Raw genomic sequence first — 17,036 nt, forward strand, 5'->3', positions numbered from 1 at the left:
CACAATAACAGCTCTTACAGTTGACTGCGGCAGCTCTAGCAGGGCAGAACTTTGATGAACTGACTTGTTGAAAAGGTGGCATAAAAATAAAAGAAGAGAGTCCCTTATATAGTGGTTTGTATAGTTGAATGCACCAGACGACATGTTTGAACTTTACAAAACGGTGAGATCAAATCAAACTATACACCATTACCCCTACCAATGAAGCACTCTGCTTTATGCACCAGGCAGCCAGGATGGGAAGTTTCCTTATATGGTCTAATGGTAATATGACAAGTCACATTACATCCACTGAAATGAACCCATATTTCGTATTGGTGCAAAAAATAAAAATAAAAAATCAAACCCAGGGAAGACATTAGAGGGGATGGGCTTAACTTGGCAAACGATCATTCTTTGTGTAAACATGTATGGACTTCATATTTCTATAAAGAACATTGGCTTATACTTACAATGGTGTAGGCGGGGTTTCAAGGTCTTTTTTGCTACCAGGCGTTGCAGTAAATTGTTTAACCACTGGGGTGAAGGCTTCAAAGATGACGCGGGTTGTTGACCGAACGTAGCATCTGTCCTAGGCAATGAACTACATAAGTTCTTATACAGTTCAGTGGTCCTAGCCCTTTACAGGCGTGCCTACCTGTCTACATGCATGTATATGGATTATGGAAAACGAGCGCGCCCTCTCATTCAAAAAACTGCACCGCCTCATATTGAAACGTAACTATCAAAACATGATTGGATTATATACCCTATCATTCATAACGTATAGCAAATAGAAACAAAACCAATATATTTTCCATGTATGATTGGTCAATTTATATGTCTGTATTATGGTATGTAGGTGGAGAGAAACGTGAAAGGCAGGGTAACGTCATACAAACCGGAAAAAGCCCTTTCCGGGAGCCGGGGTGTGATTTCCGGCTCGCAGAAGAAAGTTGAGGTGGAGAGGTTTGCAGGTTCCTGGATTTTATAAAATGGACAGTCAGGGAAGGAAAGTGGTGGTTTGTGACAATGGAACCGGCGTAAGTTTGTTGACAAAATGCTATTTTCATTGGTTCTCCGTTTTTCCGGGTTTGTCCAAGACGATTTTGATTGCGGGTAGAGATTTGTCAAAAACAGGAAGTAAAGAGTGGCTAACTGGGTGGGTAGGCAAAGGAATGTGTGTCTGACAGCTTGTTAATTATGTATTCTTCAAATGTACTGATGGTGTTATGGCGCTAAACTGTGGAACACAATGCAGTATGCTATTCACTAAGTTGTAAATAGGCAATGGCATTTCCACTTGGCGCTGTTGTTTTTTAAGCCGCGGCTGCTAATGTTAGCTACCTAAGTTACATGCTCTAAATGTACTGATCCCTTACCATGGTCACAGTTGGCCAATATTAGCATACGGAACGTACAGTTTTAGTAGGTTTTTGTCTCCAACTTGCTAGCTGACTGAATTAATTTCGTTTTAGATCACGTTGAATGCTTACTAGCTAATTCATTAGCTAGTAAACATCCTTTTAACTAACAGCCAATTGAACTGTTACTGAACAGTTAGCTAGCCGTTGTAGCGAACTAGTAGCTGCCAACGTCATGAAATCTGGACGCTTATGCTTCTGTTTGGTTTCCCAGTCAGTTAACATTAGTACATGTGAATTATCGTTTCATTGGTTGCTAACAGCATATAGTCTACTGCCTGTCAAATGGATCATCTTTGTCCAGTAACTTGCATTCGAGACCGCTGAACTCAGAATGTAGCGTGAGCCAACTAGGTAAGGTTAGTAATGTTGGCTGTGTCCCCACTTGACATCATTTCTGTTTATATTGGACAAGAAATGGGGGATATCTTGGCAGTGAAGGTAGACCAATATTAAACCATCTTATTCTGGCACATGATTTTCTCACTCTCCGTCATTGTGCTACTGTAGTGTAGTATTATCTTTAAACATCGTATTCAATGATATTATAATAGTTGTATTAGGCTATATTCTTCATTGGTACTAGCAGCTAGTATGATTTGGTGACGTACCACTGTAAGCTAGTTAGTAAGCTAAGTTAGCTAGCTTTTGTATCAATGTACCACACATAGCTACCATTGGTATTGATTTGCTTGTTTTGATTATGATACCTCATGATTTGTTAATTGTTTTTGATGGTAGCTAGTAGCAGCAATAAATACTTTAAAATGTTAAACTTGCCCCCTGCGATACAGTTAGTCCGAAATTCATACGAACACACTAATTTCCTTAAGTGCTACCGCAATGCATAATTATTAGGCTAGTTAACTTAACGTTAGCTCAAGTGTGAAAACGCACAAGACAGCGACCATCTATTGTGTGGCTGTCAGGTAGCTGGCACTGGATGCAGTTTTTTAACGAAGTAATGAAATCGTCAGTGCAGTTAACAACAGTGTGAATAGTTAAAGTATCTAAAATGAGGAGAAGCTGCAATGGGAAGCAATATAAATTGCTTAGCCAACTAAAATATGGAGCCGAAGCCTGAATTAAAAGTGCTTTACCACCTTCACAGTAATAGTTTGCTGAAGTTTGTGCAAGTTTTTTTAATTTTTTTAAATTAAGATCTCATACAGGGGGAACCCATATTATTTTATGAAAAACACACACCAAATCAGCAGGTCACAGCTCTGCTTTTAAGCAAAACTGCTTTACCTCAGAGTTGCGGTTTTTCTGTTGTTGACCCAGGCAGCCGAATATAGGCACTGTCAGGTGTGTTAGTGATGTTAAATAGCACACTATGGCCTTGCATGCCACTTCCTAGGACACAATCATATTGCCTGTAGATATTTCAGTATTTTTTAAAAAGGGGGATATTTGAGCCTCTCTAAATCAATCACTGTTTTTAAATTATATTCTTGCTGTTCTAAATTTCAAGTACATGTCATTGCTGCCACATGCCATTACTTCAACTGCATATATTTTATGAATATTTTATAGTTTCTAAATATCAGTTATAAGAAGTGTTCTATTTGATGTGTTATATTTGTGGGGAAAAGACAAAAATGTTTTAATTTCTAACAATATTTATGTAGTTGTTTATGGAATAAGGTTTCTCATTGCTGAGAGAAAATGCATAAGTAATCTCTTTTCAGATATTTTCTAGCTGAATTGGCAATAAACCTAATTAAATATTAGAAAATATTCATAAATGACAGGAATAAATATTTGAAATGAAGTTTTCCTCAATGTTCTGGCAAGGACATGTTTTAGAGGCACATGGTGATAATTCGTTAAAATAATACATTCCTCATCAAAATCTTTGAGACTATATGAGTGTCCTGCATACTGATTTGCATTAAATACTTGATGAACAAAATTCAATTTCAGGGAGATTTATTTTCCAAAGGTGCCAAAAGTGCCTGTAGTTGCAGAAGCACCCACGCATTGCAGTCCATTACTGCATACTGCATCACCTTCTTCATGGGTCAAATGATTTGTAGTGATGAGGATGAGGGTGTGTGGCAGATTGTGCTGGAGTTTTGAACTGATGCCAATGACCGGGAGCCCATTCTGGCCCAAAGATCAAACTGCAATCAAAACGGACAAGGCTTTCAGTGCACGTGCAGAAATGGAATTACTGTCAACTACCAATTACAATTACAGAATTGCAATTACATCAGTATGCTCCTCAAATGTAAAAGAGAAAGCATGTAATGGCATTAAGGCAAGGGCAAATTGCATGGGCCATTAATACGCTCACGTTGTGCCCATGTTCACTGCCCCAACCCCACCCTCTATCCTCGCTAACCTCTTTCTCACTCTCTCTCTCTCAAATGCAAAACACAATGCTTTATTGGCATGAAGTACACTTGTAAATGTTGCCAGTGTATACAGAAATACATTAGAACATGAACGTTAATTGAACAGAATAATTGCTATATCTAACTGTGATAACAACAACAAACAACACTATAATGATAATAATTATAATAATGGTAAAACGTATGCATTTGGTGGTTAACTGTTGTTTCTCAGATGATGACAGGTGACAGATGTACCTTCCTGCTATTGGATATTGTTGGTCTTTCTTTTTAATTATAAAGTTTTTTATAATTGAAGTAATTTGTCTGAATTTCTCTCTCTCTCTCCCTTCTCTCTCTCTCTCTCTCTCTCCCCCTCCCCTTCCCCTTCCTTCCGCTTGTTTCTCCCCTCTAGTTTGTGAAGTGTGGTTATGCAGGCTCCAACTTCCCTGAACACATCTTCCCTGCCCTGGTGGGTAGGCCAATCATTCGCTCCACAGCCAAAGTGGGGAACATCGAGATTAAGGTGAGGGTAACGCTGTCCCCGTCTCCTGGGCCGCAGTCCTATCCGCTGCTGGCTCCTCTCCTGTGGGGGCTGCGTCTTCCCCTGCCCAAATTCTTTATCCTGCCTTCGCACCTGACTCTACCTCTTCCTCTCACGCCTCCAGCCTGTCTGTCACAGAGGGAGGACTGTAGTCCAGATCCCTTTCCCAGAATGCAGAAGCTGAGCCTGTTGACTGGCCAGTGCTGTCTGACGCAGCAGAGAAGAGGAACAGCTGTGTGTCTTTTCATGGGTGGCGTACCTGACAGAATGACGTTGATGTGCTGTGTTGGTGTTCTTGCTCAGGCGTTTGCACATCTAGCAAAGTAGGCCAGCTCTGTGTCTGACCACTTCAGTTTTATCAAACTAAATATAGCGCATCGGCCATTTCAGTTCAGCATTGTGGCTGGCCTGCTTTAATATTGCATCTAGATTAGTATTGCAGCTTGATTAGTGTGCTCTCAGTTTGCGATTGACTCTGCTACCCGCCTTAATTCTAGAACCTATTTAATTAGAAAAATATACAGTGAGCTCCATAATGTTTGGAACAAAGAAAGTTTTTCTTGATTTGGCTCTGTACTCCACAATTTTAAGCTTAGCTAAATTAAAATGATAAATGATGGGGAACAGCAGAGACACTTTTCATGCCAGGAAAGACCCTGTTTTAGTTTTTTTTTTCTTGGCGCTATTTTCTTTTGACCTTAGCCAGATGGCAAACAACTCTGGGCTGTATTTGTTTGATAACATGATGTGTTGAGTACTCACAATTACTTCACAGAAAGCCAGTGCTTATATCACATGACCATTTCTCTCCATATCGAGGCTTTGTTCCCTCAGTCACTGCCCTGTTCATTCAGGGTGGTTCCAGTTCTTCTTTACCTCCATTTTAGGCATCACCTTATTATAATTGGGACCCTCCTCTGGGTTTGTAGTTGGGGCTGTGCATGACCTGTTTGATTTACTGTCCTGTATGAACCCTGTCCAGTTCACTCTATGTCTGGATATTACATAACAACAGCCCAGTAATTAACATTGGAGAAGGTGCATATTCCATATTATATATATATATATATATATATATATATATATATATGTGTGTGTGTGTTTGTTTGTGACACGGGGGCTTGATATTTGACCTCTGACCTCGACCTCTCAGGACCTGATGGTGGGGGACGAGGCGAGCGAGCTGCGGTCCATGCTGGAGGTGAACTACCCCATGGAGAACGGGATAGTCAGGAACTGGGACGACATGAAGCACCTGTGGGACTACACCTTCGGGCCCGAGAAGCTCAACATCGACTCGCGCAGCTGCAAGATCCTCCTCACGGAGCCTCCCATGAACCCCACCAAGAACCGCGAGAAGATCATCGAGGTACATGAGCATGATGTTTGTGAACCAGGCTTAGTGAGGGCCCTACAGAGGAGGCCGGGGCCCTCGTCTTGATTTCATTTGGTGACTTGAGTTAAGTGCAGTGCTTTGTCGTGCAGAGGCACTCCCATTTGAGAATTTTTGGAATTTCAACTGGTGAGAAATTGCAGAGCTGAGTTTCCATCAAGTGTAATTTATTAAACAGCGTAAGGCCTTGTTGTACTCACTCTTAGTGAGGGTTCTCACTGGCCCCCATGTGTTTTATCTTGAGGGTGTGGTATACAGTATGTGAGCTGGGCTCGGTCTGGAATACTTTACACACGTGTAGTGCTCTCTGTGGGAGTCTGTGGTACTGCCATTATTAACCCGAGCCCTGCTGTTCGTACAGCTGCCGCAGGGCTGGCCCCCCTTTGAACTCTGCCTGCACCCAACTCAAGATGGCTGTTACCCCACATGTGCTCTGTGCTCCAGCAGCAAACACAATTGTGTTTTCAGATATACATTTCTGGAAATGCACGCTTGAATTTTGTCTGCATTTGTTATCACAGGTAATAATTGGTTCTTTGTTTTTACCTGCCCTGACGTTCTGCTTTGTGTCCCTTACAGGTGATGTTTGAGATGTATCAGTTCTCAGGGGTTTATATTGCCATCCAGGCTGTGCTGACACTCTACGCTCAAGGTATTTGACCTGCCTGTCACTGCGTTGCCATGGAAACTCAGAGTAATCTATGCCATTTAATTGGCAGCAATTTCATTAATTGGCAGTTCATTTCACGTTTGCCATGTTTTCCCCCTAAAGTTAGGAAAAGTCATGAAATATCTAGCTGAAAAAAGTATGGGAACCATATTTTTAGAGACAGTAAACATTGAATGGGGTCAAATTGACCCCAAACATAAGAGGAGGGTTAAAGCTTGCTGAGTGGATGGCGTCTGTTCCCCTACATGTCTGCCCTTACAATACATCACCCACGTGTGACCATTTGGCAGTGGAGGGTTTATCATTCTGCTGTGTGGATGTGTAGTTTGTGTTAGTTTTGCAAGTCTTGCAGAGGCTCTTACTACCCAGGAGGTGTAGATTAACAGCAGTAACATTTCTGCCACTGAAACTGAGACTGGTTATGTGTATGGCCCAGACTGGCTGACTCGAGTGACGGTTTGTCAGGTGCACGCTCATGGTCCTGGTGTGCGTTGTGATTGGTCCTCAGGTCTCCTGACGGGCGTGGTGGTGGACTCGGGAGACGGAGTGACTCACATCTGTCCTGTCTATGAGGGCTTCTCTCTGCCGCACCTCACCCGGCGGCTGGACATCGCAGGGAGAGACATCACACGCTACCTCATCAAGGTGTGCTCTCTCTCTCTGTTTCTCTGTCTGTCTGTCTATCTGTCTCTCTCTCTGCCTCTGTTCTGTCGGCTTATTGGCCTGTTCCGCTCACTCTGCTCACATTCACACTAATACTCCAGTATTACCCCAGTATTGGCAGTACTGGCCCGGTTATTGAAATGCTCATGAAAATGCCTTTATCTGATTATCTTTATCAAAACACAATTAAGACTTTTTTTCCTGATTGTTTTGGTGCTTTACTGCGATTATTGTCAGCTTTCTGAAAATGTGCATGTCAGGCGGACATCGAACATCCCAGTTAAGAAAAACAAGCATGGCATATGCTTTCCATTGAGCATATGACTATTATGGAAAAAATCATGTAAACGCGGCTATTGGAGTCATTGCATTATATCCATGTGTACACGATAATCAATATACTGGCATGAACTGGTTACTCCCAATAATCGGGGTGTTGGTGCGCCAGTAAACGCAGCCGCAGTCTGAATGACTTTCACTGCCGCTCTGTGTGTGCGCTGCCCTGTTTCTCCGTGTCTTCCTCTGTGACCGCGTGACTGCAGTCGTGCGACCACGTGTGGTGTGGCTGTGTATCGGAGCGTGCGTTCAGCCGAACCCTCCTCTTCCTCGCTCTCTGCAGCTGCTGTTGCTGAGGGGCTACGCCTTCAACCACTCGGCGGACTTTGAGACGGTGCGCATGATGAAGGAGAAGCTGTGCTACGTGGGCTACAACATCGAGCAGGAGCAGAAGCTGGCGCTGGAGACCACCGTGCTGGTGGAGTCCTACACGGTCAGTCTCTGTTACACTATTATCAGCTGTTTCACTAAATTAACCCAAATATTTTTCCTGTATGCAGTTATATACATATATATATATATTTTTTTTTTTCTCAAGTGTATGCCTCAGTTATTTTAAGGTTTCCTCCACGCTATTGGTGGACTTCCAGGAACATCGGAGGCTGAAGGAGTAATCCCCAATAAATCAAAATATGTAGTATGTGCATTGCCCTGTAGGTGGCAGCGTTTCCCACTGCAGCAGACATTTCTGGTGCCCTCAGCAAATCAACCAGCCAATCAGTGCTAAGAAAGGCTGGCCTGCTCTCTGGGACCCTGACTGGTTACCGTAGGGATAGTTGTGAGCCTGTGGACCCAGCTGGCTGGTGGTGAATCATTTCTTGCTAACTGACTGACAGGGACTTGCCTCTTGCCAGCTGACCAGAAGGGAGATTTTCTCTTGGCCTCACCGCCAGTGTGTGGTCCCATGGCCAGTGTGTGGTTCTATTCCTGCTTGCTCGCTGGATACTGCCAGGCCAGTAAGACTCCTCTGGTCCCTCCAAACCCCTTTGGGCCTCCCCAGCTGACCAAGAGATGTGGTGGAGTGTGTGGGAGAGAGTTCCCCCCACGCAATACGTTCTTCCACTCCAAAGAGTTCCTGAAGCTGTCAAAACAAGGAGAGCGCTGTGGCTTGTGGTGCAGCCTGACCAGCGCGTGACATTATTTCCTGTGTGGCCGGTCCTGCGTACGCTGACCTGATTTCTGTTTCCACATCAGGACCCCAGACACCACCCTGTCAATGGGCTCTTTATGCACCAGTGTTCTAACACACAGTGTTCCGCAGTGTTCTGTCGGTGCATGTATCCACTACAGCTGGATGTGGCCAGACCCCGCCATTAAGGCTTTTTATTTTATATTAACGCTCGTTAATCCGGTTTATTTATTCATTTATTTCAACGCTGTAGCGGATTGGATCGCCTGACTTTGGGGAATAAAACTCTAAATGGTACTCTGTTATGAATTTTTCAGTTTATCTGTTGGTAAGGGAGGTTTTAATTTATTTTATTGTAATTTATTTATTTTTATTCTTGAAACTCTTGACACTATTTTTGGTCTGAATCTTGAGCCTGACTCCTTCTGAAATAATGGCACACGTGTGGCGTGTGTGTTTGGCGTGCTGGACCACAGCTCTGAGCAGCTCTGCCACAGAGCCCTTGTGATGAAGGCCTCCCCCTCACATGCCCGTTTGCCCCTCCCTGTCCCTCCCAGCTCCCAGACGGAAGAGTCATCAAGGTCGGCGGGGAGAGGTTCGAGGCACCTGAAGCCCTGTTCCAGCCCCACCTCATCAACGTAGAGGGGGTGGGTGTAGCCGAGCTGCTTTTCAACACCATTCAGGCAGCTGACATTGACACCAGGTAAAACGACCTGCCCCCACACGGTCCACCATGCACCGCATTTAGCGTCAGCTGCATCACATGACCAGGCCCCACCCACCTCTCCATGAGAACACAATGCTTGTGAAGAGTCATTTCACTATTAACTGAAAAACCGGATGTAGTGACCAACAGTTACAATTTACTTCTTCATTTCTGTGCTTTGTACATGCCTTTGTGAACATGTGCACTTAGTGGCTCAAGGACAAATTGCACATCCGCGCATTGCTTAGAAATTTGTACACTTGAAGCAGTTGAATGAAGCAGTTCAGATGTGCATTCAGTGAGGGAAATATTAGCTAAAGTTAGCTAACCTTGCAAACATATTAAAACTTCATTCTGTTTGCCACACATGTTCAGTGATATCAGTTAACAATCTGAAAAGAACAAAAATGGCTGCCAAAGTATGATGTAACCATTACAAGGGAACATGGTTCACCATGAAAGTCCCCCGAGTCCCAGTTCTCTTGGCCCGTACTGCTGCCATTAACGGGACCCGTCGGGCGGTGTGTAAAGGCGCATCCTGTTCCCCTCCGCAGGGCTGAATTCTACAAACACATCGTCCTGTCGGGGGGCTCCACCATGTACCCCGGCCTGCCGTCCCGCCTGGAGCGGGAGCTGAAGCAGCTGTACCTGGAGCGCGTGCTGAAGGGGGACGTAGACAAGCTCTCGGTGAGTAGCGAGGGGGCGGCCCAAAACGCCACTGCAGGGTCAGGGGCGACATAGCTCAGGAGGTAAGACCGATTGTCTGGCAGTCGGAGGGTTGCCGGTTCAAACCCCGCCCTGGGCGTGTCGAGGTGTCCTTGAGCAAGACACCTAACCCCTAACCCCTAACTGCTCTGGCGAATGAGAGGCATCAATTGTAAAGCGCTTTGGATAAAAGCGCTATATAAATGCAGTCCATTTACCATTTACCATTTACCAGGGGGGTCCGATAGATACAGCCAGCCCAGGGTTTGGGTGGGGAAAAGCTGATTTTTTTTCTATTGAAACTCTTGACACTTTTTCGTCTGAATCTTGAGCCTGACTCCTTGTAAAATGAGTCACTTGTGGCTACCCCTCATTTGGAAACCTTCCCACCATCGATTGGTGAAATAAAGGTATTGTCGATACCTTTGGGAAGTGTCTGGTCAGTCTATGAGTGAGACATCACTTTTTTCTACAGCGGTTTTCTAGTATCTAAAAACATGTAAGCTAGCTATTGCCGAACATCTTTAAATAGTGCCGTGTGGGGAGATGTCCACTAGGTGGAGACATGGCTCCACGGTGGTAGCTTCACTGAGGCCTCTCACAGTCTGGTCCACACAACCCCATGCCACACACTGCGCAATGTGCGCTAACGCTAACGAGGCTGGAGCTAGCCAGGCCCGGCTCGGTCTCGTTTAACATCTGGCCCCAAGCCCGGACTCCTCTTTGGCCTGGTGCTCAGGGCTCTGTGTTTAGTTAATCAATTACAGATGGAGGGCTAGATAAGGTGAGGAAGCATGCCTGTCTGTCCTGCAGCCGCAGTTAAGGGAAGGAAACGCGGAGCCCGGTTATTGCCTAACCGGAGTGCTGTCGGGATCAGCCCGAGGGGCCCTTAAAAGTGATGTATGGGCTCAGCTTTTAAATGCTGAGAGTTGCTCAACAGTTTTAACAATTCGGATTCAGTTCGATTCAGAAATTTCACCCCGTCACTTGAGTCTCGTCAGGCCTTTTATTTGGATGGAACTTTCAGACTGTGTTCTTTAATCTTTCATTGTTGAAATTCTTGCATAGCAGCTAATGTATTTTGCATACATTAGCCACACAAGTAGAAAGTTCAGCCAAAAGCCTGGAAATTTATTGCCTCCTCTCTCCCCCTGTTGCCTGTGTGTGTGTGTGGGCATGTATGTGTGCCTGTATATTTGCGGTGTGTGTGTTTCCGTGCGTGTATGTGTGTGTGCGCACGCGTGTGCGCGCTCCCGTGTGTGCGCGTGTGTGTGTATGTGCGCTCCCGTGTGTGTGTGTGTGTGTGTGCGCGCGTGTGTGTGTGTACGCGTGCGTTTCCTCCCTCACAGAAATTCAAGATCCGGATCGAGGACCCGCCCCGGCGTAAGCACATGGTGTTCCTGGGCGGGGCCGTGCTGGCCGACATCATGAAAGACAAGGACAACTTCTGGCTGACGCGCGAGGAGTACCAGGAGAAGGGCATGCGCGTGCTGGAGAAGCTGGGAGTCACCGTCAGATAAACCCCCCCCCCCACGCCACCCACCGCTCCCTATCCCTCCCTCCCTCTCTCTCTTCTGCTACCTGCTACCTTAGAGTCTCTCATCCACAGGGGGGCGGGCGGGCGGGAGCGAGGGAGGGGGTGGGTGGGACTGGGATGAGTGACCGTTCCTGTGTTAGGTGGAGTTCCCTCCTGTGCCATTCCTCAGAAAGCATTCTCTTTTGTGCCCGTGACTGGCGCAGAATTTTTGGCCACCAAAATCCATTTCCATTTTTTTCTGTTTCTGCAGAGACGGGCCTCGGCCTGTGCTGCCTGTAAAGGCCCTGCTTTGGCAAGCTGCTTGTTATCAGTGTTTGACCCCCCACACCCCTGACTCCACCCCCATTATCCATACATTTCCTGGAGTCTACAGCAACAGGTGTGCTGCTCAGACTTGTTTGGGGTGGGGGGGTGGGGGGGTGGGGGGGTTTGAGAGTGTTGGGCAGAGATGGGCCAAGTGGGTTGTTTTTTCGGGGGGGGGGAGGGGGGGCTTAGTTGTGGGATTCGGTTTGTGACTGCAGGTCCATCACCTCTGTGGCCTCATGCCCTCATATTATTGGCTTCACTGGCATCAAATCCATTGAAATTTCAAATCCAACAACGACTTACCATTCCAAACAAAGTATTCATCAGTTTCAGGGAGGATGCTTTCATTTTTTTTTTATTGTCATAATCATGATATTCTCTTTTTTGGGGGAAAATAAATGGGGTTTGCTTTTTTTTTTCTGTTGGATGTCTAGTACTTTTTTATTTTTTATATGTTTATAACTTTTTTTCAGCGCTTTACTTTCGTATTCTCTGGAGTAGAGAGCGAGAATGTGTCGTCACGTCACTTTACCACCCTTTCACACAGAGCGTCATCCTGTTCTGTTCAGAAGTAATCATGCGCTGCAGTGACCGGGCTGCCCTGACCTCCAGTCCGCCGATGTTTTTCTTCAGGGCTCTGAGGGGGGGAAATGAAATGATTGTAATATTAATGAGACCTCGGTGTTGTTCGACATGGAGATATTGTAAAAGGCGGTATTGAAGTTTTCCGTTTTGGCTCTCACGTGTATATTAGAGGCACTTCATATTCAGTACATATATTTAGTTTCCCATAAACATTCCACGTCCAGTGCCAAGCGCAGTTATTGTAGCCGGATCTTTTTTTTTGTTTTTTTTGTTCATAGCATAACTGCCTGAGGCTGATTTAAATAAAGGAAAGTGATTTATAAAGACTTGTGTGCTGGTGCGTTATTGGGAATGGACAGTCTTCTTATGTAATGTTCTAGTTGCCATATTCTGTTATTTAACACCGGCTGTGGACAGTTCGGCAGCTGAACGACGAGGACATTTCTAAAATAACCGAATAAATAAATACATGAAGTACTTTTATTTTCAGAGGGAATATTTATCCGGGAGGGCATGGCTACTTTCACTTCGAGTGTCTGCCTTGCTAGTTTAATTACAGGTAAAGACGCCTCCTGTTAGCATGTTGAGAGAGAGGGTAGCAGCCATATGAATCCTCTGACATAACGCACAGCTCAACAGCTGAAAACAATGCCCTGGCCTGGCCAGAGAGCAAGTTCCTGAATGGGTGATTTTTGGCATTGATGTGGGGGGGGGGGGGGGGGTACTTATTCAATAAAGTAGGCACAGAAAGCCATCTTTCTTCTTGGCCCTGAGCCCTTTCTGTGTTCAGGTTCCCTCCAATTGGCTGTGACCAGAACATGTAAATAACCTGCCCCCCCCCCCCCTTTAAAAAATTATAAAACCTGAAAAAAACATTTTGCTAATATTTCAAAATGCAGTTTCCCCGTCAGCTGTCCTGCTCTGCAGCTCTCCTCTCTACCTTCAGGTGCAGGATTTGGTTGTATTTGAAATAAAAATAAGTTCAGGACACATTTATGGCAGACTGTGACACGCATCTGACTCTGAGAGCTCAGTGACACACACAGTGTGGGTGCTAGGAGCTCCTTCCCCGACCTTCTCCTTCCATTCAGTGGCTTCCCTCTGTCCGCAGCGCTGCGGTTCGCCAGATAGCAGGATGATGATGATGATGATGATGATAAAGAAGCAGGTTCAGCGTTACATAAACCCCGCGGCCGCCCCCGCTCCTCGCCGAGCACTGTGGGAAAGCGGCTCTCTGGTTTCCATCGGAAGCTCTCGGGCCTTCTGTTATCTGTGTGCAATAACATCCTGAGACGTGTGCCACAATGTTCCCTCTGAGGGGAAGTGGAACACAAAATAAGAACGAGCTGTGGTTGGGACAGGATGAGATGGGACGGGGGGGGGGGGAGGGGGCTATTTTGGCGCCACATCAATTGTTGATTCCAGGAATAAGGAGAACTGGGCCTTTGAGCCAGTCAGGACACGGAGATTCTGGAGTGAAGTGGACATCTTTCCGCTGTCTCAATACCCGTTCTTCAAACCCCGGGGGGTGGCCGACGAGCGGGGCTTAGTCACCCAAATCGCCCACGTCTTCGACAAACCCTTCCGACACTCCGTCCCGTTTCTGAAAAATATCAACATTTTAATGCTACTTGCAGACCGCCAGAGGCTGTTTCCAGCACATTTATTCTTGGAGCTCTTGCGGTGTGTGCTTCTGTGACTCTAAGAAAACAAACCCTCTTCATCTTGTGGCCTCAGTGATGTGAACATGGCTCAGAAGCATCCGGGCATGAGGAGACTGTCCCCAGACTGCTGGTCAGATCCCTGCCCCACTGCTCACAGGTCAGATCCCTGCCCCACTGCCCACAGGTCAGATCCCTGCCTCACTGCTCAAAGTTCAGATCCCTGCCTCACTGCTCACAGGTCAGATCCCTGCCCCACTGCTCACAGGTCAGATCCCTGCCTCACTGCTCACAGGTCAGATCCCTGCCCCACTGCTCACAGGTCAGATCCCTGCCTCACTGCTCACAGGTCAGATCCCTGCCTCACTGCTCACAGGTCAGATCCCTGCCTCACTGCTCACAGGTCAGATCCCTGCCTCACTGCTCACTGGTCAGATCCCTGCCTCACTGCTCACAGGTCAGATCCCTGCCCCACTGCTCACAGGTCAGATCCCTGCCTCACTGCTCACAGGTCAGATCCCTGCCTCACTGCTCACAGGTCAGATCCCTGCCTCACTGCTCACTGGTCAGATCCCTGCCTCACTGCTCACAGGTCAGATCCCTGCCTCACTGCTCACAGGGCAGCTGGGAGACACTCTTCTGCTTTCACTAAGATCAGATCACATGCAGCACCTTGCACAGAGAAGGGGGCGGGGTGTGTGGGAGACAGAAACACTGGAACTCTGTTTCTTTCAATGGAGATCCTCCCTGAAGAGGTGAGACAAAGACTCAAGGAGAGGTTGAGGGGCCAAGAGGCTGTAACAACTTTAAAAAAACAATGGGGAATTGGGTTCCCCAAATGATTTAGTCTATGATGCTAGCGCGATTCCGCTTTATGTTAAGATTATGGGGTTGCTTTTCTTGCTTTAGCAGAGGGGAAATGAAGTGAGCTCATTAGTAGAAAATATATCTTAAATGTTTGCACATGTGGAGGTTGACTGTTTGCCGTCAGTGAGCAGCAGACTGGGGCCCGGCCTGTCGGGACATTCTTCCGTTTTTCCACAGATAATCTCTCGCGTTGTTCCCGAAACGTTCTCTTCAGCTTTCATGTTCGCCCTACATGGCTTCCTGAAATAGGGCCCCGCTGTCACCGCGGAAACAGGGATGTCTCGTCATGGCTGAGGCTTGGCCGGTAATCTTGCGGTGCTCCAGAGTCTGGGAGCGGTGGGATTTAGGAACATCTGTCACTTGTGCAGTTCAATTTGTAACATGTGGACAGACCACGCCCCTTCATCCGTTCCTGTTTTCCTGGGGGACAGGCAAGGAATCCAAGAATAGTCACAGACCTTTCTGACCTGTCTTTGAACGTCAGCCTGTGCCAGGGGGTGTATGGGTACAGTACCTATGCCAGGGGGTGTATGGGCACTGTACCTGTGCCAGGGGGTATATGGGTACAGTCCCTGGTGACCCCTGGGAATGCCTACAGTAAACGTGCAAATATCTATTCCACACAACTGCCCTACTGCATGCTGCAATCATGGGAGAAAAGTGTTGTTTTCTTCATGTCTCTCCAAGAGCCTGTCCTCTGCTATGACTCAGTCTCTGTACAACACACACGGACAAGCAGTCACTGGCCAGCCCACGCCTCTGCTAGGTTTTCATATGATGTATTGGTATTTACAAAGTACTACGCAAGAACTACATCAATCATACATATTAAAAATAAAAATAAAATGTACATCATACACATGATATATATTTTTACTTTTTACAGAGGTAAAAATGCATATTGTAAAAAAAAAAAAAAAAAAACCAAAACAAAAAAAAAAAATAATGAACACAACAGGGCTTATTTAATCATTTTTTAAAGTATATAAGGAGATAGATGGACACAATGCATCAGGCACTTTCTTTATAATAGTTAAATGTGTGCAGTAGCTTGATCGGGCACCCAAACGGACAGAAACACTTTTGGTTAACTCTTTTACCACAGATACAAAAATAAATGGGTTCTTCTCTAATAACGTGTGACGCCAGTATTGCAAAGCAGACCGAGGGAGCGGCAAGACCTTGAGAGAGAGAGAGAGAGAGAGAGAGAGACACAATGACAGAAGATACCTTCAGTACAAAAAACTCCACACCCCCCTCTACCCCTCCCCCCCCCTCTCCCCTCACCGTGCCACAATCCCCAGAGCTTCTTGTTCTGGCTCACCCACACCAGGATGGGACTAATCCTAACCCGAACTCTAACCGTGTACACATACTGACAAAAAGGTCTGGGCCACCTCAGAGTGGCCTGCACAATGTCCACAAGGTCTCATATTAGTGTTGTGCTTCTAAGAGGGAAAAAAAAACTGTTCATTTAATAAACGTAAGGTAACAGGGTAGCTTTAACTTGAGGCTGGTTGTGTTTCAATCAATCATATTGCAAGCATGTATACAAAAATATATACATATACACACAAGAACAAGCAGCTGTCTGTGTAGCCTACATGTTTTAACAGTGTCACCCTTATGCACTGGCTGCTCGACAACAGGCCAAGGCTTTGTGACAGCAGCTGCAGCAACAGTGTGGAACAGGAAATGGTAAAAGGCAACAACGTGTGCATCTGGGGGGCGGGGTGGGGGTGGCTGCTTGTAGCGGCATGTAAAATAAACCTCTAATGACACCCTAATGGACGGAAAGAGGACTGGATAACTACAGCCTTCTGAAGCAGTGAAGTGGGTGGAGCAGAACAGCCAGGCAGGGCTGCCATTTGTTAACAACAGAGATGGTATAAGCATTGGCTGAGACATCCAATCGGGACAGGCCACACACGCCGAGCATCCAATCAGGACAGACCACACACGCCAGCTGTCAAGTATGATTGTACAATGCAATTTGAAGTGATATCTTACTATATTCTATACATCATTTAATCTTAAAAATATTTTTTAATTGAATAACTGCCAATATATTAGAAAAATAATCTTGTTTCCCACCAAGCTCAATTTCAGCCTGGACTGCGTATTGGAAACAGTGGTTTATGTACATTCGGATGCCCACTGTCTCCACAAAGATTTGAAAACTCACTGGTGGA

At 45.9% G+C, this 17,036-nt stretch overlaps 1 protein-coding gene across 2 annotated transcripts; it reads left to right on the forward strand.

The window, feature by feature from the left end:
* The first annotated feature begins 870 nt into the window (after positions 1–870).
* Positions 871–11,840, forward strand: LOC118218009 (actin-related protein 2-B). Of its 2 annotated transcripts, none has more exons than XM_035400306.1 (9): positions 871–1,022; positions 4,158–4,268; positions 5,440–5,655; positions 6,259–6,331; positions 6,858–6,994; positions 7,632–7,781; positions 9,035–9,180; positions 9,738–9,870; positions 11,238–11,840. In XM_035400306.1, exons 1-9 carry the CDS (start codon positions 975–977, stop codon positions 11,406–11,408), a joined length of 1,185 nt encoding a protein of 394 aa, XP_035256197.1. In that variant the 5' UTR covers positions 871–974; the 3' UTR covers positions 11,409–11,840. The 2 variants fall into 2 exon arrangements, with proteins under 2 accessions (XP_035256197.1, XP_035256198.1); XM_035400307.1 differs by lacking the exon at positions 11,238–11,840 and adding an exon at positions 10,124–11,041 and having other exon boundaries at positions 9,738–9,913.
* Positions 11,841–17,036: the final 5,196 nt, after the last annotated feature.

The sequence above is a fragment of the Anguilla anguilla genome, chromosome 18 (genome assembly GCF_013347855.1).
Source record: "Anguilla anguilla isolate fAngAng1 chromosome 18, fAngAng1.pri, whole genome shotgun sequence".
NCBI classification, from domain to species: domain Eukaryota; kingdom Metazoa; phylum Chordata; class Actinopteri; order Anguilliformes; family Anguillidae; genus Anguilla; species Anguilla anguilla.

Coding starts and splice junctions, on each gene's coding strand:
- LOC118218009 (XM_035400306.1), top strand. CDS start 975: ATGGACAGTCAGGGAAGGAAAGTGGTGGTTTGTGACAATGGAACCGGC. Junction 4,269..5,439: donor TGGGGAACATCGAGATTAAG/GTGAGGGTAACG, acceptor TCGACCTCTCAG/GACCTGATGGTGGGGGACGA. Junction 6,995..7,631: donor TCACACGCTACCTCATCAAG/GTGTGCTCTCTC, acceptor CGCTCTCTGCAG/CTGCTGTTGCTGAGGGGCTA.